Genomic DNA, 23,356 nt, shown 5'->3' on the forward strand with positions numbered 1-23,356 from the left:
CACAGGACACACACCTGGAAGGCCCCCTTCCCCTCCTTGTATATCTGGTCTTCCTCCCAGACTTGGCGCTCGGTTCCTGTGGCTGGTGTAATAAGTTCCCACAAACATAGGCGTGTGAGAAGATCCCTGCTCACTGGCTGTCCACTGTGAGGGGCAGACATGGTGTGAGCGGGCTCTCTGCTCAGGCCCCCAGGGGCGGGCAGGAGGGGTTGCTCTGGGGAGAAGTGCCTGCAGCCTGTTGAGGGGTTGTAGGACTCGGCTCCTTGCGTCCCAGGGCAGATGCCCGCTACTTCGATGGCTGTCCCAGGCCATGCACATTCCTCACCACGTGGCCCCCCTGACTTCAGGCCCTAGCGCTCTGGGTCTTTCCAGAGAAGACTCTGCTACTTGAAGGGTTCCTGTGGTGAGGTCAGGCCCCCAAGCCAACCACCCTTTCTCACTGTCAGCTCAGTGTCCCTGCTGCGGCGTTGCGTATCGTAATCCCGGGAGCAGTGCTGGGGCGGGGTCCTGGGACTCCCTCGGCACTGGCTCCTCTCTGTGCCACTGGGTTAGCAGGACATGGCGGTGTTCCTGTTTTGTGGTTGTAACCACCTCTCAGGAGCCACCTGGCAGCCCTCGGCCCGAGTGCTGCTTCCGTCCCTCTGTGGCACCTGCCCGCACACTCCATGTCTCCCAGCCGCTCCTTGGGATCTGCTGCTCCTCCACCACCAAGTCCCCGAGGAGCTACCCCCACCGCACGCTGGCTTCCTGCCCCGCCCTGTGGTCCCTGCAGCCCTGCTTCCTTCCTCCTGCTCCTGGTGGCGTCCGAGCATCAGATGGCCCGTGTCTGGCTCGTGCAGCCAGACTAGGGGTGTGAGTGGGCAGCCTCCCTGCAGCACTGAGGCCTGTCATGCCCCTGCTCTGGGGTCGTGTTTCTGCCTGAGGTCTACAGACGCCTGCTCGAGCTCCCTGCTCTCCTTCCCGCCCGCTAGGATGGCGAGGTATACTGCATCGATGCTCGGTTCTACGGGAACGTCAGCCGCTTCATCAACCACCACTGCGAGCCCAACCTGGTGCCTGTGCGCGTGTTCATGTCACACCAGGACCTGCGGTTTCCCAGGATTGCCTTCTTCAGCACCCGCCTGATTGAGGCTGGGGAGCAGCTGGGGTAGGCGCCGCGGTCCCCAGGGGCTGGCTGGGTTTGGGGACCTTCTGGGGTGCGGACATGTGCTGCTCAACCCAGGCTTATCCTCAGTGGTTCTCTGTGTTTCCACAGCTCTGAGCTGGGACAGATGGCTCTGCTCAGGCTGGGTCCACCCTGCTCCCAGGCGGTGTGGGGCCTGGGTGCCGCCCTCAGCTCTGCTCTCTCCCTAGGTTTGACTATGGGGAGCGCTTCTGGGACATCAAAGGCAAGCTGTTCAGCTGCCGGTGTGGCTCCCCCAAGTGCCGGCACTCCAGCACGGCCCTGGCGCATCGGCAGGCCAGCGCCACCCAGGAGGGCCAGGAGAACGGCCTGCCTGACACCAGCTCCTTCGCCGCCGACCCCCTATGAGTGGCAGCCGGCCGGGGCACCGAGCGTCGGTGCTGCTCACACTGCGGTTGGAGAGGAAGGAGAAGCGGGTGCCCGAAGGCCCCGACCTGGGGCTGCAGGGATGTGGGCCGCAGCTGCGAGGCCCCGGCGTGGCGGCCCGTGGGCTGGGGGCGGGCGCTTTGGAACACTCTGGGATTCCGCGCTGGCGTGACCTTGTGAGTTTCTGATGATGGTTTTGTCGTTTCCACGTTTCTCATTCCCCCTCTGCTCCCCTGGTTCCCGTTCCACTGTGGGGCTTGTTGGTGAAGTCCTGTGGGCCCAGGCTCCCCGCGTGGCACCCACCGAAGACACAGTCACCCGCAAGCTGCTCCGTTAGACCTGCCTGCCCGAGGCCTGCGTGGCAGGTGCCAGTTCCTGGGCACTGCGCAGACGCCGTCCCCACCTCGACCTAGGAGAGGTCAGGGCCGAGCCGTCCCTAACTTTGGAGAAAATGTGGGTTTGCTTTTTAAAGAAGTCCTATATCTAGTCCTATATATCAGACCTCTAATGCATTTCTTTCCAAGGAAGCGGTTTGTTGGGTGCAGGAGGGCCGCGGCCCACGGAGGACCCCGCACCAGCCCTGCCAGCTCAGCGACGCTGGCACCTTCTGTTGATTTTTAAACCACATGCTATGATGATGAATAAACTGATTTATTTTCTACCATTATTGAACATTAGGACAAATAAAAAACACAAAACACAGACAACGGTGCTGATTCTGGTGTGGTTTCTACTCACCATGTGAAAATAAACTATCAACTGTATAAAGAGAACAAAGTGATTTTAGAATAAAATGCAGGAAAAAACTTTTTTTAAAATGTTAGTCTTGTTGTGGAATAAATTTGCCATCACCTTTTGTGTGACGGCTGCCAGGTCATATACTTTTTTAAATACTGTAACTAGTGCAGTAGCAGTGGGGTTTTGTGCGGCTCTTCTAAAACATTCATGATGCAGTCATGTTTATTTTTTTCTGTTAAAATGTTTTTGACAGTTTTAAGAGCAGTCTTTTGGCTCAGACCATTTCTTGTTCTGTTTTCAATGAAATCAATAAAAAAAAAGTACTTTAAATGAGGTTTTTATTATGGTATCATGTTTCAACTGGTCTCTGCAGAACACCTGTGCTGCCGGGGGGGGGCGCTCACGGGCTCACACGCAGCCTGGGGGCCGGGGGGCTGGGTCCCGTCCTGCGCCGGGGTTGGAACCAGGGGACGGGGAAGCACACGCCTTCTTTCCACCGCAGCCCCTGCGGGGGACGCCACCTGCACCCACCCGAAGGCAGACGCGTGGAGAGTCTGCGCATGTCGCTTTGTGTGTGCATGCATGTTGCGTGTGCTGCACACGTGCGTGTGCGTGTCTTTGTACAACCAGCACCAGGCACTGAGGCCCAGGTGTCATTCTGGAGGCTGACGGGGCAGTACCAGGTAGGTCCCCAGAATCCTGCATCAGATCTGCTTTTGAACGTGGTGAGGCTGGGGGGCTGTCTTCCTGCGGCAGGCTGTGGTCTCTGCCCCTCAGCAGGAACCCCTCTTTCCAAACCCACCGCCTCTGTTCTGTGCCGGGCTGGCCTCCCTCACCGGGGCACCTGTAAACTCAAGAAAAAACAGCTGAGTGCTTGGTTTTTTCATACAAAGAAGTCACTCCGTTAGACGTTGTCAGACATTTATCTGGAACAGTAACAGCTCTCTGCACTTTGTAAATAGTCCAGGCAGGATGCCTTCCCTTCGGGCCCTTGAGACTCAGGCCTGGGTGTGCGTGAGCGTCTGTGACCAAGTGGGAAAGAGGCGGGGCTGATCCTACAGAGGGGCGGCGCCCCTTCCTCCAGGAGGGCTCTGGCTCGGCTCCCCAGGCCTGTGGTCTCTCTCCTCTGGGTAGTGCCTTAGAGTGGGGGCTGTGCCAGGGCAGTGGGCCCAGAGGATGCCTTGTCGCAGAGGCAGTGGGTAGGGTGGCAGGGGGTCTACCTGGAGCTTGGATTTCAGGCCTTGTGGACCCCACCAGCCCTGTGTGGCCCTGCCCCCAGCACCGCCCCCCCCTTGGGTTCTGAGCTCGTTACCTTGCAGGCAACTAATCCTGTGCCCCGGGTCAGATGCTAGGTGTGCAAACAGCTATCTGTTGAATCAGGACCCAGTCTAGTGGGAAACTTGGCCTGTGGGGTAAGTGGACCCCGCCCCCCCACTGGACAGCAAGTTGTGGGCATCTAAAACAAGCCCCCACAGGGTTTGGCTTTGAGCAGCCTGATGTTCGTGTCCGGGGCTGCCGTGTCACCTGGTCTTGGAGAGCTCCATGGTGTTGATGTCCCTAAAGCCGCCCTGCGGATAGGGCTCGGGGATGGGGCGGGGGGAGGGGTCTGCTCTCGCAGGGCACAAACTGCAGGTAGCGGTGTGGGCCTCTGGCTCGGAGGTGGGGTGGGGTGACGAGAGGCCCTCTCTGACTGAGGCCTCCCAGAGGGGCAGCTAAGCTAGAATGTGAGCAGAGTCACCCCGGCTGCACCTCTCACTGCCAAACAGGACACACGAGAACTGGAGAGAGACCAGGAAACCCACCAGCAGTGCCCCTTCGTGGCCTCCCTTTGTCTGTGTGGACGTTTGTCCTGTCTGTGACCCCTCGAGTGGCTGCAGTTAAGTCCTTGCTGATGTGCATGGGGATGTTGACTGACGGTGCTGGGAGGAAGAGCTCCGTGCGCCATCTTGTGTGGTTCTTCTCTTAGAGAAGGGGTCAGAGGGCATTCCACAGCATACGTTCTGGAAGCGATCCCCAAAAACCCACCCATAAAATGTATGCCAGCCTTTGTCTCCAACAGGGTACGTTTCCCCACACCTCACACACCCCGTTGTCATGCTTCCCCTCTTTCCAACCAACCGGAGCAAAATGATACTCAGTGCCTTATGTTTTACACTCTTTGGTGGTTGATCAGCCTGTGTCTGTGTGTATTGCAGATTGGCCTTTCCTCTAATGTGAAGTTTTGCAAATTTTCATTGTAGTGTTCATGTTTCCCTTATTAATTTGTATGAGCTCTTTATATATGTAGCTTTGTACCCCCACTGAATTTAAGCTTTTTATGTGGTAAAATCTGACTGTGACTTCTGATTGTGCACTATATTTAGAAAAACTTTCTCTGCTTCCAAATTATAAAAATATTCTCCAGCAGTTTTTCTGGTATTTTATTTTTCAGTTTAGCTCTTGAATCTAGGTGGGATTTATTTTGTGTAGGGTGTGAAATAACTATAAATTTAATACTTAAAAAATTGAGGTATGGTTTACCTATGGAGAAATGCATGGATTTTATGTGTGTAACTCAGTCAGTTTTGACAGATATTGCCCGTGTAACCCATCCCGTACCAGAGAGCAGGACATTCCCATCTCTCACCCGGGAAGTTTCTTTCTGTTCTTCCCGGCTGGTTCCTGTCTCCAGGAGGCATCTCCTGTTCAGGTTTCTTTCACCATAGGTTTGTTTTTTCCTTTTGTGGAACTTCATATAAACAGAACCATGCTGTAGATTACTCTGTCCTGGCTTCTCTTGCTCAGTTTTTTTTTTTTTTTTTTTTTTTTGGCTCGCATTGGTTTTTGTCGAAGCGAATTCCATAGTAAGGATATGCCAAATTTGTTTACCCATCCCCCATTGCACGAACATTTGTGTCTCTAGTTGGGGCTATTATCAGTAAAGCACCTGTGAACGTTCGGGTACGGTCTGTTTGTGCGCATGGGATTTTGTCCAGGGAATAATCCCTGGATGCGGGTTCCCCTGGGGCTGTGCCGTTCCACACCAGTCATGTGTGAGACAGCTCTGCTTGTGTCCCCGCTAATACTAAGTGCTTCCCATCTTTAATTTTGCCTACTCTGGTGGGCGCGTAGTGGCATTGTGGTTTTTATTTGCATTCCCGATGACTAATAATGAGCACCTTTTCAGACACTTCTTGTCCATGTGTAGATCTTCGTTTGTAAAGTATTCGGCCTTTTGTGTATTTTTTAATTGGACTGTCTTTCCATTATGGAGCACACGAGTTCTTTGTGTATTGTACATACAAGGCCTTGTCAGAAGTATTTAAATGTTTTCTCTCAGTCTGTTACTTTGTGTTCATTTCCTTAAGAGCAGAAGTTTATAATTTTGGGCAAGTCCAATGTCTCTTCTGGGTGGGGGAGAGGTATTTTCTCTGTCCCACTCCAGGGTTGGGAAGATCATCTGCCATTTTCTTCTAAAGCATTATAGTTTCAGATTTTATATTTTGGTGTGTGACCCATTTTCAATTAATGCTTGAGTAAAGAGGGAGGTAGAGGACATTCCTGACCAGTGTGGGCATTCAGTAGTTCTGTACTTACTTGATTTTTTTAAAAAATCTGAAGAGTCTCCCACTGAAATGCTTTGGCTCCTTTGTAGAACATTAATTGATATGTGCATGTGGACTCCATTTATGGTTATTTGTCTATCTTTATGTTTTTATTACTGTAGCTTCATTTTGAGTATCAAAATCACATGTGGTATAAATACTCCAAATTGTTCTTATTCTTAAAGATGATTCTTTAACTATTTTAGCTATCCTAGGGCCTTTGAATTATTTTTTTAAGATTTTTTATTTATTCATTTGAGAGAACAAGCAAGAGCATGAGCAGAGGGGAGGGGCAGGGGTGGAGGGAGAAGCAGACTCTCCACTGAGCAGGGAGCCCGACAAGGGGCTTGATCCCAGGACCCTGGCATCATGACCCCAGCTGAAGTCAGACACTTAACTGACTGGGCCATCCAGGCACCCTGGGCCTTTGTATTTTTATGTAAGTTTTAGAAAGAGCAAAAAAATACTTAATAACGACAACAAAAAGCTGGTGGGCTTTTTTAAACTTTTAAAATCAACTTCGTTGAGATATAATTCACATATCATAAAATGCACTCATTTTAAGGGTTCCATGAATTTTGACGAATGTAAGTACTATAACTACCACCACCACGATCAAGATGTAAAGAACACCTTCACTGCCCCCCAAAACTTCCCAGTGCCTCTTTGAAGTCAGCCTGCCCCAGGGGAGCTGATCTGCCCTGGTCAGTATAGATGAACAGTTCCCGTTCTAGAATTTTCTATAATTGGAACCATACAGCGTGCGCTTCGTTATCTCACAATTTAAAAATATATGTTAAGCCAAAGATGCCAGGTAGAATCTCACACTTTGAGGAGAGCTGCAGGACAGGACAAAGAGCCTTGCTTCTCTGAACCATTTGAGGATAGCCAGCTTGAGGCTCCGTTGTCCCTCCAAGGACGTCCTCCTGTGTGACCAACACCAGGACGGTGCTGCTCTGCTCCCGTAGACCCCATGCGGCATTTGCCTTCGTCCAGCCCCACTCGCCGAAGCACGTGGGTCCAGCTCGGCACCCTGTTGCATTTAGTGGTCCTGTGTTTTCAATCATCTTCAATCCGGAACAGTTGTGTCTCCTTGGTTTTCACTTCCGAAGACTACAAGTCAGTTTGCTTGTAGAATGCCCTCTCTTTGGATTTGTCCGTGTCCTCTGGGTTAGATGTAGGTTGTGCATCTTTGACAGGAATGCCACGGAAGGGGTACCGTGTTCCCAGCGCGTCCCGTCAGGTGGCCCGCGAATCGGATTTGGTCCACGTACTGACAAGGCGACCTTTAGTCATTTGATCACGATGGTGTCTGTAAGCCTCTCCCACTGCAGTCTCCGTTTTCCCGTTGAAATTCATGAACAGTCTATGGAAAAGCACTTGGAGACTGTGTGAAGATCCCATCCTTCACCACACTTTGAACGTATTTGTAGGCATATGGACTCACAATTTCCTATTTGATTCAGTGGGTTGTAATCTTACTATTATTTGCGTGGGTGCCAAAAATGTCAAAAATTGGGCGTGGTGGGCACTCTTTCAAGGTTGCTTCGGTCTCCTTTTGACATGTCTTGTCCTTCATGAGCACGTCTTACTTTATGGCACGTCAAAATGTCCCAGGCTCATTTTCTGCCTCCAACCTGGTAGCAGCCCATTTTCCGAAATTTAAATTGACCAGTTTTGCTACTTATTTTCTCTCTATCTCATCTGTTCTTCGTTCCTTTGTTTCTTTTTTTCTGCTTTCTTTCCTATTAAATCCATTCTATCTCCTCAGTTGGCTTATTAGCTGTACCCTTTGTCGTTTAGAGATTGCTCCAGGGTTTACAATATGAATATGCATCTTCCATTCAGCACAGTCCACCTTCATATAATATTACATTGTACCCTGTTACGTATATAATATCTTACATCTCACATGAGAACTTGACAGCAGGATAATTCCACTCCCCCAAACCTTTGTGATATTGTCATACATTTTACTCCTTAGAGTTTATACCCCAAGACGTTGTTACTACTTTTGCTTTAATTAGCCATTTATTATTATTTTAATTTGTGGCTTGTCTACTCATTTTTTCACTGGTTTCTCTTTTTTTTTTCTTGTAACGGTTTTATTAAAATACTCAAGCACGCTTGTTTGATTGTATTTGGCTTTATTGTGCTTTGCAGACACTGTGTGTTTTACGGACCGAAGGTCTGTGGAGACCCTGCTTCAGCAGGTCTGTCGGGACCATTTTTCCAGCAGCATCTGCTCACTTCTTGCCTCTGTGTCACATTTTGGTAATTCTTGCAATATTTCAAAATTCTTCATTATTCTATTTGGTATGGTGATCTGTGACCACTGACCTTTGAAGTTACTACTGTACCTGGGGCGCGTGACCCACGCCGTGTAAGATGGCAAACTTACCCAGCAGGTGTGTGTTCTGACTGCCCTGTCGCATGGCTGGTCCCCGGCTCTCTCCCCTCGTCAGACCACCCCGTTCCCTGAGGCACAGCAGTACTGAAATCGGGCCAGTCAGTAAGCCCTGAGTGGCCTCTCAGTGCTCAAGCGGAAGGAAGACTTGCAGGGCCCTCACTTTAAATCAGATGCTAGGAAGAATACAGCTGAGTGAGGGAGGCCTGTCGGGAGCCAGCCCTCTTGCACCAAACAGTAGCCACGTTGTGAATGCAAAGGCAGCGTTGTTAAAGGACATCACAGGTACCGTTCCTTTGAGCACACAGTGATAAGAAAGTGAAGCAGCCTCCCTGCTGACATGGACAAAGTGTTAGTCGTCTGGATGGAGGATCAACCAGCACAACCTCACCCGGAGCAAGGCCCTGACTCTTCTGTTCTGCGCAGCCTGAGGAGGTGAGGAGGCTACAGAAGAAAAGTCTGAAGTCAGCAAAGGTGGATTCCTGATGTTTAAGGAGAGACGCCACCTCCGTGACATGAGGGCAGGTGGAAGCAGCCGGTTACCCACGAGATGTGGTTGAGATCATTCATGAAGACGGCGACACTAAACAACAGATTTTCAGTGTCGACAGAACAGCCTCTGCTGGAAGAAGAAGCCATCTAGGACTGTCAGAGCGAGAGAGAAGTCAGTGCCTGGCTTCAAAGCTTCGGGGATCAGGCTGACTCTCTTGTCAGCAGCTAAAGTACCTGGTGGCTTGCAGTTGGAGCTGGTGCTCATTGACCTTTCTGAAAATCCCTGGGCCCTTGAGACTCTTGCTCCATCTCTGCCTGTGGTCTGTAAATGGAGCAAGGCCTGGATGACAGTGTGGTTTGCTGAACACTGGAAGCCCACTGTTGAGACCTCCTGCTCAGGAAAAAGGGTTCCTTTCAAAATATGCCTGCTCCGTGACTCTGTACCTGGTCCCCAAGAGCTCTGATGGAGGCGCACGATGAGATGAATGTTTTCATGCCTGCTAACATACCCTCCATTCTGCAGCCCGTGGGTCAAGGAGTACTTCCCACTTCCAAGTCTTAGAGTTTAAGAAATACATTGCGTAAGGCCGTAGTGATTCCTCTGATGGATCTGGGCAAAGTAAATTGAAAACCTTCTGGAAAGGATTCATCATTCTAGATGCCATTAAAAACACTCTGAATTCATGGGAAGAGGCCAAAATGCCATGGTAAACAAGAGTTTGGAAGAAACGGACTCTGAGGAGTTCAGGCCTTCAGTAGATTTCACAGCTGCGGGTGTGGTGGAAACAGCAAGAGAACTAGGATCAGGAGCGGCCGGAGGTGCGCAGGCTCGTGGTAGGCCGTCCGCGGCTGAGGGGCTGCTTCCTGTGGCTGAACAAAGACAGTGCTTTCTGGAGAGGGAAAGTACTCCTGGTGAAGATGCCGTGAAGACTATTGAAATGACAAAGAATTTAGAATATCGTTTTATGTGATAGTTGTTGAAGCAGCAGCAGAGTTGAGAGGATGAAGTCCCACTGTGGGTAAAATGCTATCAGACAGCATCGCCTGCTACAGGGAAGTCATTCGTGAGGGGAAGAATCGATGCCGCAAGTTTCGCTGTCATCTTATTTTAGGAAACTTCCCTGGACCCCAGCCTTCAGTGCCCAGCACCCTGACCATGGAGGCAAGACCCACCCCCAGCAAACAGATTGTGATTCACTGCAGGCTGAGTTGATGGTTAGTGTTTCTTGGCGCGTAAGTCCTTTTTAATGAAGGGATATGCATCACTTCTTTTTTTAGACATAATGCTGTTGCACACTTAATAAACTTCATATCTGGCTTCTTGCAGTGTAAACATAACTTCAATATGCACTGGGAGACCACAGCCTTCGTTCGACTCGCTGTATTGTGATAGTCCGTTTATGGTGGTTTCTGGAACCCGGCCCTCCGAGGGCCTCTACCGGTTACTCTGAATACGAGAATTGTATGTTCCTCCAGGTTGAAAGCCGATGATTTCAAAAGCATTTATTGACTAGTCTTTCCTTCCCACAAACCTTAACGTCTCGTCTCCTGGCTTGTGTGCTCACACACGCCCTTTCCTTTCGGCCGCGCTCTCCTGGTGGTTTATTCCTTTCACGCATGTGTCTGAGTTCCTTACATTTTCACATAGAAAACATCTGTTGTCAATACAGTACAGAAAGGAAGCAAGTTTAAAGTCCACCCACCCCCAATGTCTTCCTCACGATGAACAGTTTCATGAATATCCAAATCTTTTATGTAAAAATATATCAATAAAAAGAACAATAGCTACCATTTCTCAAACTCTTGCTGTTTGTTTGACTCAGTGCTTACCGCATCCAGACACTGTTAAGTGCAATCATTTAATAATTGTGCTGACCACACAGTACAGAGTGTCCTCTCCTTGACAGATGATGGAGCTGATATTAAGGACCATGCCCGTGGCCACACAGCTCAACGTGGCAGGGTCATGACTGACCCTCAGTCCAGTTCCTGGTCCCCTGGTGACCCCATCGGGTGCCGTGGTACGTCCAGGCCTTTGCCCACCTGGGGCTCTGCCTTATGTCATTGTAGGTTCCTTCATTTTATGTTTGTCCTTCTCTGTGAAGCAACTTTTCATGTCCTTTGCCTATTTTCAGTGAAATTGTTAATCCTTTTATTATTGATCTGAAAGAGCTCTTTGGATAGCAAGAATATTCATCCCTTGTCTTATGCATCAATAATATTTTCCAAATGTGCTTATTTACTTTGTTTATGATGGGTTATTTAAAAATATATATTAGGCTTTGAGTGCTTTTTTTGCTTCTGCCTTAAAAGAATTTCAAATTCTTCTGCAGTCCAATTTGGCAGCTTCTTCCTTGAAGTTGGTAGTTCTCAGCCCCTGGCTGTGCGGTGCTGTCGTGGGTCAGCCCACGACGCGCTGTGCAGAGGCTTCCGGACCTGGTGTCACACTTGAGCTTACAACACCCTTGCTGCTGTCCCGGGGATGTCACTTTACATTTGCACCAACCTCCCTAGAATTTCTCTGGAAGGGTACAGAAACGACACGGGCTACTGCCATTTTATCTTGTTAGGACTATTCTTTCATTGCTCTTTTCCATGTTCTATTTCTCATCTATTTCTCATCATTTTATTTGTTCGCTCTTTCAGATTAACTTTGTTACAAATTTGTCAACTTCCTCCCATCAGTCTTTATAAAAATCCCATTTCTCCAGGGGAAAATGTCCAGAAACAATGTCCAGATCCCCAGGTATGAAACTCAGGAGAGAAATCTGTATGGATTTGGGAACTACCAGGACCCGAGCAGTGGTTCTCAGTGGGGGCGACTCTGCCCTCCAGGGGACATTTGCTAGATCTGGAAACAGACCTGGTTGTCACAGCGGAGAAGTACTGTGAGATTTGCCGCCATCTAGAAGGATGCTGCCAAACAATGAAGAATCCCCTGCCTCCAAATGTCAGTGGTGTCCAGGTGGACCAACCCAGTGATGGAGAAACTAACTGAAAAGGTGGGGGTGGGGAGGGGCAGTGAGAGAGTCTAGCGCAGGCCAGTAGGAGCCCGGGAGTCACCAGCTGGGCAGTGGGGGCTGGAGAGGAGGCCAGCTGACCACAGATCTCCCAGGCTGGTCAGGGAGCTTGGATTTTGAAAGTCACAGGGAGAGTGATGTGGTAGGAGCTGTGCTTTGGACAAAAGGCTCTGGCTGCTGAGGAGAAGGGACAGGGAGCAGCCCTCCACGCTGGGCCAGGGCAGAGAGGAGGGAGGGACCAGGAGCACTTCCGGAGTTGGGGTAGGCAGGACAGGGCAGTGTGCTGGGCACAGGGAGTAGGAAGGGTCTTTAGCAAGCAGTTGTCCTACTTGTCACCCAGCATCAGGTCACAGGAGAGGACAGCAGGGAGGAGCACAGACCTCGTTCTCTTCCTCATGGGCTTGCATTCTAGCCAGGGAAACAGGTGAAAGAGTCACAAATAAATGCACCCTAAGAATGTCCGGACGCTGTGTAGGAGAAGCAGCTGTTACGATGATGCAGCTCCTGGCTGAGACCTGAGGTGTGGACCGAGTTGTCCAGGCAGGGACAGCATGTGGCACGTGGGCGGACTTGTGGACGGCAAGGCTGGCGGCTAAGTGGCAGCCACAGAGCGCCCTGGAAGGGATGCAGGTGGGCTTGTGACGCCGTTAAGGTCGCAATTTGAACAGGCCACTTTGGCTGCAGAAAGGGGACAGGACAGGGCCACGGTGTTCCTAGGTCACAGACAGCACTGGCCCAACAAGTAGGAAGGTGGCCACACTGATGAAAGGAGATGGAAGGGGCCCAATATCTTTACTTTTAAAAATTGCTTATATTTTTTTATTTAAAAGCTTTTATTAAGGTAAAATTCACTAACATAAAGTTCACCATTTTAACCATTTTAAAATGTATAATTCAGTGACATTTAATAAATTCACAATGTTATGCAATCATCACCAATATCTAATTTCAGAAAATTTTCATCATTCCAAAAAGAAACCCCACACCTATTATCAATCCCTCCCCCACTGGCAAGCACTAACCTCCCTTCTGTCTCTACAGATTTCCCTATTCTGGAAACATTTCATAGACTAGAATCATATAATAGGGGGCTTCTCATATCTGGCTTCTTTCAGTTAGTGTGATGTTTTCCAAGTTCATTCATGATGCAGAGGGGATTAAATGTACCAGGGTTTTATTAGATGGTATTAGGTGACAATGAATAGATACTATTATTACTGGAAATAAATTGGGAGACAGTGGGGAGGGGGCTGGGGGAGCCATCAGATGGGCGCAGCTCTGACTTTTAGTGAAGACAGTGACAGAAGGCTGGGTGGGAACATCCTCCATCACTGGGCACCTGACTGGCTCAGTAACACCAGCGTGGAGTCCTTGACCCAAAGAAGTGTGGCCATGGCACGAAGGCCATGATCGATTTGGAGCATATCAGCTGAGCCCCTTGTGAATTGTGTTTCTTATAGTTTGAGGACTCCTGTTTTCACGGCAGCCACAACTGTTTAAAATAATAATAATGTCCTGTGTGTGTTTCTTTTAAGAAAGGCTGAAAATTAATTAGCTAATCATCTACCTGAAGAATTGAATAAACCCAAAACAAAGGGGAGGAGAAGAAATATAAAGAGTAGATATTAATGAAATAGGAAACACACATATGATAGAGACAATCAGTAAAGCCAAAAATTGGTTCTTGGACAAGATTAATAAAAATAGCAAACCTCTGGAAAGATTGAGAGAGGGAGAGAGAAAAATACGTAAGTAATAATAGGGACTTAAAAGCAAACACAGCCATAGATACAACGTAGATTAAAAGGGTGATATGAAGAACTTTGGGCTAGTACATTTCTAGAAAAACAGAACTGAATCAAACTGACCCAAGAGGAGATAGAAAATCTGAACAGTCTTATAACCCTTATAGATAGAGAATCAGCAATTAGAATCACAAAGAAAATATCAGCCCCAGCCAGTGAGTTCCACTGAACTTTTAAAGTACAAATTCTCTATAGAAATGCTCCCCAACTCACTTAAAGGACAGCATAACCTTGATACCAAACTCTGGTAGGAATGGGCGCAAGAGGAAAACTGTGAGGTGATGTTCAGAGACCAGCTGTGAAAACTCCAGACAAAGTGTTAGTAAACCAAATCTCACTAGTGCCTAAAGGCAATAATCAGTCATGACTAAGTTTGATCTGCCCGAGGAATGAGAGGGTGGTTTCACTTCAGGAGATCAATTACTGTGAGCCACCATCTTAGTGTACAGGAGAAAAACCAGATGACCCTGCTAATGCAGAAGAGACATTTGGTAGGATTCATCATCTATTCATGGTTAAAACTCCTAGAAATTAAGACTAGAGGAGAATTTCCTGATCTGATGAAGGGCACCTACTTTTTATAAGGGACATAACAAACATGCTTCATGGTGAAAGGTTGAGAGTATCTTAAGATGAGGAATGAGACGGTGTGCCCACCGTCACATTTCGGGACATCATTGTACCAGCTGGCACGGGAAGATAAGAAAAAGAAACACAAGATACAAGAATTGGAAAAGGAGAAATGAAACTTTATTTTTTCAATATTATCTACATAGAAAACAAATCTAACAATAAATAGTTAGAATTAAGCAGAAATCTAACAATGTTGCTTATACAAAATCAATATACAAAGAAAGCTGCATTTCTAAATATGAGCAACAGAAAATGTGACTGAAAATTGAATCCTTTATTATAGCATGAAAATGTAAAGCACCGCAGAATAAAGCTCATATAAATGTGTAGGACCAATAATTTATGGAGAAAATTATAAAACTTATTGAAATAAACCAAAGACTGCTCAGATAAATGAAGATCTATATTTTGCTCATGCATTGAAAGTCTCAATATCACAAGGATGTATATTTGCCCCAAATTGATTCTTTTTTTTTAGATCAAGAGGGAGAGGGGTGGGGGGGGGCAGGGGTGGGAGGGGCCGAGGGAGAGGGAGAATCCCAAGCAGACTCCGTGCCCAGCCTGGAGCCCAATGTGGGGCTCAATCTCACGATCCTGAGATCATGACCTGAGCCGAAATCAAGAGCCGGACACTTAACCCACTGCACCACCAGACACCCCCCACAATTGATCTTCTGAGTCTATGCAATTCCTGTCAAAAGTCCATTGTGTTTGTATAATCTGACAATTTGATTCTAAAAATTACATAGACAAAAGAAGAGCAAGAATAGCAAAAATTCTCCTAAAGGAGAAAACCAGGTAGGGATATTTACCTTGTTGTAGAGCTTTAGTAATTAATACAGTATGGTGCTGGCACAGAGATAGACAAATCGATCATCTGAGCAGAACCGAGAGCCCAAGGGACAGACCCACACATACACACAACTGTGGTATATAAAAGAGCTGACTTTGCAGTGGGGAAAGGATACCTTTCAACAAATGGTGTTCTGACAATATAATTATATAAAAAATTAAAGCAGACTCCTGCCTCACATCATACAGAAAAATTAGTTGCATGTGGTTTAAAATGCAAAAAGCAAATGTACAAATTTTAGAAGAGAATATAGGAGAATGTGCTCTAAACATTCCAAAATAACATTCCAAGAGAGTATCTTCACAAGAGTAAATTAAGGAAGAATTTCCTATGATTCAAAAATCACAAAACACAAAGCAAAAATTGGGTAGATTTAGGTTACATCGTAATAAATATATCTGTATCACGAATGAGAGAAGGTTTTGCAACACTTACATCTGACAGGCTCATACAAGAACATGCAAGAACTTCTACAAGTCATTATGGAGAAAAATGACCCCATCAAAGGTGGATGAAGATTTGAATGGGTGATTTGATAAAGGGGAAGCATGCATGGGTAATAAATATGGGAGAAGCTGCTCAACTGTATGGGTAATCAACGAAATGCAGATTAAAAGCCATAGTGAGATATTTGAAATGCCCACCAGATAGACAAACATATTGTCCTGATAATACCAGAGTGTTGGGGGGGTTGCTGAAGGAGCGTCAGTCGTACCCTCTGGGTACTAATCTAGTGGTACCCAGTGAGGCTGAGATCCTGTCCCATGGCCTAGCAATCCCTCTCCCCGATTTGGGTCCCCTGGAGCTTCTTGCCCATATACCAGGAGAACTATCTTAGATGTTTATTGGAGAATTCTTTGAAATAGCAGAAAACATAAAGTAGCACGTCTACATCAAAGTAAAATGGACAAATAATTGTACAACAGACTAATATATGTGATGACAACAGATGATTCACAGCTGTATGTGAAGTGACAACAGAGTATTGAGTGGAAATAAAGTTGCAGAAGGATACATGCAGTTCAGTTCTATCAACAGCTTGGAGAGCTATACAAATATTGTGCAGGGACACAGAGGGAGAGAAGGGTGAGCATAAAATTCAGGAAGCCGTGGCCTCTGCGGGCAGTGGAGGTCGGGCGGCACACGGGCTTCCTGGGATATCCTGGGTCTATTTCTTAAGCTGGTTGGTGGGTTATTTAAACCTTATGCATATTTTATGATTTGCATGTACTTGTTGTTTGATTTTAAAAAGTAAATAGCAATATGGGGACGATTGGGGAGGGTAGCCAAGAGCGGAGGGCATGCAAAGGGGGCATTTGGGGGCCTAATTCAGAAGGGGGGTGGCCCAGTGCTTGAACACTGAAGGATGCAGATAAGTTGGAGGTGCAGGAGTCTTGGATTCCTGTTCTATTTACCTTTATTACTTAAAAAATTAAATATTAATTTATAAAAAAAAAATTCCTCTTAGTTCTCCCTCCCCAAATCCCCATATGGGAACCCAACACATAGTGGCAAAGGTGCAGTCTAGAAGGGGAGGTACATCTCATTTACATTAGCATCAAAAACATAAAATACTTAGGAATAAACTTAACCAGGGAGATGAAAGATCTGTACATTGAAAACTATAAGATATTAATAAAAGAAATTGAAGAAGATACAAATAAATGAAAAGACACCCCCCTACCACACACACACACACACACACACACACACACACCCTGTGTTCATGGATCGGAAGAATTAATATTGTCAAAATGTCCATACTATCCAAAGCTATCTATGAATTAAATGCAATCCCTATCAAAATTCCAATGACATTTTTCATAAACATAGAAAAAATAATCTAAAATTCATATGGAACCACAAAAAATCCCAAATAGCTAAAGCAGCCTTGAGAAAGAAGAAAGCAGGAGGCATCAATCTTTCCGATTTCAAACTATATTACAAAGCTATACAAATCAAAATAGTATGGTACTAGCATTAAAAACAGACAATAGACCAATGGAACAGAAGCAAGGGCCCAGAAATAAACCCACATATATACAGTCAACTAATATTTGACAAGGGAGCCAAGAATACTCGATGGAGAAAGGATAATCTTTTCAATAAATGGCATTGGGAAAACTGGACATTCACATGCAAAAGAATGAAATTGGGCTCCTATCTTACACCACTCACAAAAGTGAACTCGAAATGGATTAAAGACTTAAATTTAACACCCAATACCATAAAACTGCTACAAGAAAACATTGGTAAAAGTCTCCTTGACATTGGTCTTGGCAAAAGTTTTTTTGGATATGACACCAAACCCACAAGCAACAAAAGCAAAAAACAAGTGGTCGTCAAACTGAAAAAAAGCTTCTGCACAAGGGCACGTGGCTGGCTCAGTCGGTGGAGCGTGCGACTCTTGATCGAGGTGTTGTAGGTTTGAGGCCCATGTGGGGTGTAGAGATTACTTTAAAAATAAAATCTTTAATAAAAAAAAATAGGGGCGCCTGGGTGGCTCAGTCGTTAAGCGTCTGCCTTCGGCTCAGGTCATGATCCCAGGGTCCTGGGATCGAGCCCCACATCAAGTTCCCTGCTCGGCAGGAAGCCTGCTTCTCCCTCTCCCACTCCCCCTGCTTGTGTTCCTGCTCTTGTTATCTCTCTCTCTGTCAAATAAATAAATAAATAAAATCTTAAAAATAAAATAAAATAAAAATAAAAAGCTGCACAGCAAAAGAAACCATCAACAAAATGAAAAGGCAACTTACAAAGTGGGAGAAAATACCTGATAAGGAGTCAATATCCAAAATATATAGGAAATGTGTACAACTCAAGAGCAAGAAAACCCAAATAATCCAATTTTAAAATGGGCAAAGGACCTGAACAGACATTTTCCCAACGAAGATATACAAATAGCCAACAATTACATGAAACAGTGCTCGGCACCACTAATAGTCAGAAAAATGCAGATCAAAACCACAGTGAGATATCACATCTATTAAGATGGCTAGTACCAAAAAGATGAGACAACAGGTGTTGGCGAGGATGTGGAGAAAGAGGAACCCTTGTGCCTGTTGGTGGGAATGCAAACTGGTGCAGCCACTCTGGAAACCAGTATGGAAGTTCCTCAAAAAACTAAAAATAGAGCTACCATATGATCCAGTAATCCCACTTCTGGGTATATATTTAAGGAAATGAGACTGGGATCTTGGAAAGATGTCTGCACCCCATGTTCACTGCAGCTTTATCCACAATAGCCAGGACATGGAAACAAGCTAAGTCTCTATTTACAGATGAATGGATAGATAAGATGTGAGACATGTGTACAATGACATATCTGAGTACAGTCCTAAAAAGGAAATCCTGCCGCCCGTGACAACATGGATGACCCTTGAGGGCATTGTGCTGAACGAAGTAAATCAGTTGGAGAAAGACTCACTGACATGTGGAATCTAAAAAAGCTGAACTCACAGAAACAGAGTAGGATGGTGGTTGCCAAGGGCTGGGAGGTGGGGGAAATGGGGAGATGTTGGTCAAAAGGTATAAACTTCCAGTTATCTTAATTAAGCCTTCTTACTACAACAACAAAAGGAAAGGTAACTATGTGAAGTGATGGATATGTTAACGACCCTTACTATGGTAATCATTTTACAATATATACACGTATCAAATCATCACACAGTACACCTGAAACTTACACAATGTTAAATGTCAGTTATATCTCAGTTAAGGTTGGGAAAAAAGAAGGGGAGGGACGTCTGTAGGAGATGCTGAGGAGGTGCTGGGCTTCTAGGTATAGTGGAGGGAATGGGGGCAAGGCCTCTACTCTCCAAGAATGGGCAGGGGGCTGAATTTCGAGGACAGTGGAGCATGATGACAATGCTGTCGCCAAGCATGGGGCAGTACCAACTTGGCGACCCCTGAAGACTTCCTTGGGGGGGACCAGTCTGTCCAGTGTGTGACCTTCTGCAGCAGCTGGAGCCTCATGGGGGTACTCCTGGAGGTTCAGGGTGGGGCATTTGCCAGTGAGTAGGACAGAGGGTGAGGGACCAGGGAGCCCTGGCAGGAAAGGAGGGGGCTGGGGAGTAGGAAGCACTGAGATCTGGAGGGGGCTGTAGAACAGGTGAGCTGGAAGGCCCAGGGAGGAAGAAGAGTGTAATCAGGGGGTAACGGGCTCCAGCCCCCTGTCCTAACTTCCTCACTCCCAAAGATGCTTCCCTCTGCATCCCGCTCAGCTCAGAACTGCCTGCCTCACCACATTTCCCCAGTGGATTCTCTCTTTCGTTCCTGCGGATGAGCATTCCAACCTGCTCCTCCTCCTCTCAGCCTGCAATGCCCCTTCTCCCTCTTGGTTGATTATCTTGTTTCTTATTTCACTGAGAAAGTAGAGCAGTCGGAAGACAGTCCTCGTCCTCCCCCCAATCTACCAACCCACCTGTGCCTACAATCACGTGGCTGTTCTTCCCCTCTGCTGCAACCAATGAACTGTCCCAAGTCCTGTGCCCTCTTACCTAGACTAGGCAACACACCCTTCTCACACCACCAATTTTTCTTTCTATTGAGTAATTTCAATATGCATATAAAGTCCAATAACATCCCCATCTTAAAAAAAAAAAAAAAGCACATAAACTCCTTAAATGCTGGACCTCTCTTTGGCTATATTGTACCATGTTTCTGCTCCCCTTTGCAGAACAACTCACTGCACAAGGTGTGTGCCCTGCTGTATGCAGTTCCTCATGAGTCATCTGCTTTAATCCATTCCATTCAGGCTATTTCTTACTCTTCTACAGAAACTGCTTTTATCAAGGTAACAGGTGCTTCTGTCTTGCTAACAATTGAATGTTGGTCTTCATCTCTCCGGATTGCTCAGCAGTATTTGGCAGATGAGTCTAACCTCTTTCTTGACATATGCTCCTCCCATGGCCCTGGAAACTGGGCTCTCCTGATCCTTCCCTGCCTGAATTCTCTGGCTGCTCCTTCTCAGGCTCCTTTTCACCTACTTGATTCTTTCTGAGTGCCCTCCTGTCCCCTGGGCTCTCTGCTCTCTGTCCACACTTATTCCCTCAGTGATGATTTCTGAGTCAGGCAGTGGTCTGCCAGGTGACACACTCAAAGGGACTACCTACCATGATGTGCAGGGTATAACAAAACTGCGAGGGACTGATGACTCCAGGCGCTGGCACCGCTCCCAGGTCTGCAGAAACAAGGAGAGGGAGCAGGATCCGGAAGGGGCTGACAGGAGCTGGGACCTTCAGTTGAGACTTATGGCCAACCCCAGGTGAGCCAGCAGGAGAGAGCTCGGGGGATACATACCTTGACCTTGTTCTTTTCTTCCTCCAAGTGCCTACTGGTGCTCCCCATCAGCCGGTACAACCAAGAGCTGGATGTCAAGGGAGTGAGCTGATGCAATCTACACAGGTCAGTGCATGGCACAGAGCAGATGGGGAAGGGCAGAGAGAACGGGAGGGGCAGACACAACACAGCTTCCAGATTCATATCTCCAGCCACGACCTATCGTCTGAACATCCCTTGCAACATCCAACTGCCTACTCAGCATCTCCACTTTTATGTCAAATACAAAGTTCTTAATCTCCACCCTGTGATCAACAAGTTCTTCCCTCATTTCCCTGCTTCAGTGAAGAGTACCAGTCAACAGTCAGGTAAAAAACTAAGAGCCTCCATTCCTTCTCTGGCAAGTCTTATAAGCAGCGCATCAGCCATCCAGTCAGCTGCACGATAGAGCCCCTGGGCATGATGCTTCTCATCCAAACCACACCATCTCTCCTTTGGGCTGCTGTCAAAGACCCCCCAATTTCTCCAGTGACAGGCCTTTTGGCAGCCTCCCTATACTTTTCCCTTCCACTTTGCAGCTAAGTGACCCTGTTTATGTCTGGGTCACTACGTGCCCACCTCAGTGTGTAATGTCAGTCCTCGTCCTTTTTGCTATACATCTACTTTCCCACCCTCTTGAAACCAGGAGTGGTACATGGTTCAGATCTGCCCAACAGAGTTTAAAGAGAAATTTTCTGGGGAGCTGCTGAGAAACCTTTCCTTTGTTATAAAAGGATGCTATGTGTTTACTTTTAAAAAATGGATGTCTTTTTTACACCTGCCCCTTCTTTCATTTGAGATGGTGGTATAAAGATGGGATGCTTTGGGCTGTGGTAGTCACCTTGGGCCATGAGGTGACAAGCATGAGGACAAAAAGTATACACTGCGACCATGGGAGGGAGGAAGGATGGAAAGAGTCTGTGTTCCTGAAATGGCATACTTTAGGCCTTTTTATTAAGTGAGGTTAAAACCGCACCGTGTGAGCCACCGAGAGCTGGCTTGAGTTGCTCACCTCTGAATGCATCCTGGGCAACACTCCCCAGCCCCCCACAGTCTGTTCCCTACTCAGCAGCCAGAGGGATTCTTCCAGAACTGGAGTCATGATGACCCCTCTGCACAGAACTCTTCTCTGACTTTGAGAACCGAAGTGGGAGCCCATAACTCCATGAGCACAGCCCAAGGTTGGCCCTGGGCCCCTGCGCTCTGTGCTGGGCTCACTTGGCACCGCTCGCTTCCTGACAGAGGTCTTCCCCGACTCAGTGTCACTTGCCATCCTTGTTCTGTTCTCACAGCACTCACTGCCACCTGGTGCTGCCGCCGTATTGATTTGCTGTCCACCGGTGAAGGGGACAGTGTGCGACATCTGCTTTATCCCCTCAGTCACTCACCAGGAGTGATTCCAGGAGGCCTCTTATCTGAGTGTTGTGAGGACTGAACGAACGAATAGTGTGCGAATGGAATACAGCAGTGCCTGCACGAAGTAAGCACTGTGGAAGCATTTGTCATTCCTCTGTGAGAATGTCAGCTCCATGAAGGCAGAGCTGGGAGCCTAGTGCCTGGCATCTGATAGCTGTTTAGCGGAGTCGCTCAATGGATGGAAGGATGGGTGAAGAGCACACAGCAGGCTCTCTTTAATTGTTACTGAATGGATGATGGAACAAAGGAATCTCAGCTGAGATTTTGGAGCTGATTCAGTGCATGTTGACAGGAAGGCCTAGGGTACGATTGAGGGCTGAGGGGTCCCAGGACAGAGTTGTGCATCCTGAAAACCCAAGACCAGGGAGTTGAGAGCATGGTCTATAAGGATGTGAAAGACTCCGAAAGGATGGCAGGAGAGGGCCCGGGAGCCAGCATCTTGGAGGAGGCCAGTGGTCCGCAGCAAGGGGAGTGAGGTGTGGGAAGAAACATGGGGAGCCAGGGGCCTAACCCTCCGCAGTTTGGGCTGGAGCTTCTCACGGCTGGTGACGCCTCCTGCTCCTGGGGGCAAAGGAGGCGTCCATTGGGGCCGCTCAGCCCGGCGGTCCGTCGAGGACAGCCCTCCCCGCCCGGCTCCCGGCCGCAGCGGCCGAGTTCAGCATCTGGCCAGCGCCCGGAGGGGCGCGAAGCGGGACGCGTAGACGGCGTCCGCTCCCGGCGCCCGCCCGAGCCCGGGGCTCAGCCCGGAGGCCCGGGGACCGAGGCGCAGCCCAGAGGGCGGGCGGCGGGGACCGGCCGCGGGGGACAGGGCGGGGGCGGCCAACTGGGGGCGGGGCGGGCGGCATTCGGGCGGGCGGGGCGAGCGCGGATTGGCCGGGCGCCGCCACGTGACCGACCCCTTATAGGGCGTGGTGCGGGCGGCGGAGTCGGGTGCGGCGGCGGGGCCGGGCGAGGTCCGGTGTGGGTCCCGCGGCTCCGCTGCTGCTTCGCTCCGAGCGCCTGGCTGGCGCGCCCCGCGCCCTCCCTGCCGGGGCCGCCGGGCCGGGGGATGCGCGCGGCGCCCAGGAGCCATGGTCCGCTTCGGGGACGAGCTGGGCAGCCGCTATGGGGGCGCCGGTGGGGAGCGGGCTCGGGGCGGCGGGGCCGGCGGGGCGGGCGGCCCGGGCCCGGGGGGCCTGCAGCCCGGCCAGCGGGTCCTCTACAAGCAGTCGATCGCGCAACGCGCGCGGACCATGGCGCTGTACAACCCCATCCCGGTCAAGCAAAACTGCTTCACCGTCAACCGCTCGCTCTTCGTCTTCAGCGAGGACAACGTCGTCCGCAAATACGCCAAGCGCATCACCGAGTGGCCATATCCTGCCGGGGGCCGGGCCGCGAGGGGGCCGGGGGACCGTCCGAGGTCGAGGGGACAGGGACCGGGCGCGGCGTCCGGCGTCCGCGCCCCGGCGGGTCTGGGAGGGGCGGCCTGGGCGGGGGTGGGGGGGAGCCCGGGGCTGGGGCGGGTCGCGTGCGGCGCCCAGTGGCCATCTTTCCCGGGGTCGGG

The 23,356-nt window shown here is 48.7% G+C and overlaps 2 protein-coding genes across 13 annotated transcripts in view; both read left to right on the forward strand.

The window, feature by feature from the left end:
- Positions 1–2,216, forward strand: part of EHMT1 (euchromatic histone lysine methyltransferase 1) — a 78,665-nt gene extending 76,449 nt beyond the window's left edge. For all 4 annotated transcript variants that reach the window (XM_032398798.1, XM_032398800.1, XM_032398799.1 and 1 more), the window contains 2 exons: positions 972–1,147; positions 1,354–2,216. In XM_032398798.1, coding sequence (XP_032254689.1) covers positions 972–1,147; positions 1,354–1,531 — 354 coding nt within the window. In that variant the 3' untranslated portion in view covers positions 1,532–2,216. The remainder of the gene's footprint in view (positions 1–971; positions 1,148–1,353) is intronic.
- Positions 2,217–22,761: 20,545 nt separating this feature from the next.
- The window catches only part of CACNA1B (calcium voltage-gated channel subunit alpha1 B), a 186,446-nt gene continuing 185,851 nt past the window's right edge, over positions 22,762–23,356 (forward strand). For all 9 annotated transcript variants that reach the window (XM_032398848.1, XM_032398851.1, XM_032398850.1 and 6 more), the window contains exon 1: positions 22,762–23,164. In XM_032398848.1, the coding sequence (XP_032254739.1) occupies positions 22,884–23,164 (281 nt within the window). In that variant the 5' untranslated portion in view covers positions 22,762–22,883. The remainder of the gene's footprint in view (positions 23,165–23,356) is intronic.

Source organism: Phoca vitulina, unplaced genomic scaffold (genome assembly GCF_004348235.1).
Source record: "Phoca vitulina isolate PV1807 unplaced genomic scaffold, GSC_HSeal_1.0 scaffold121, whole genome shotgun sequence".
NCBI lineage: Eukaryota > Metazoa > Chordata > Mammalia > Carnivora > Phocidae > Phoca > Phoca vitulina.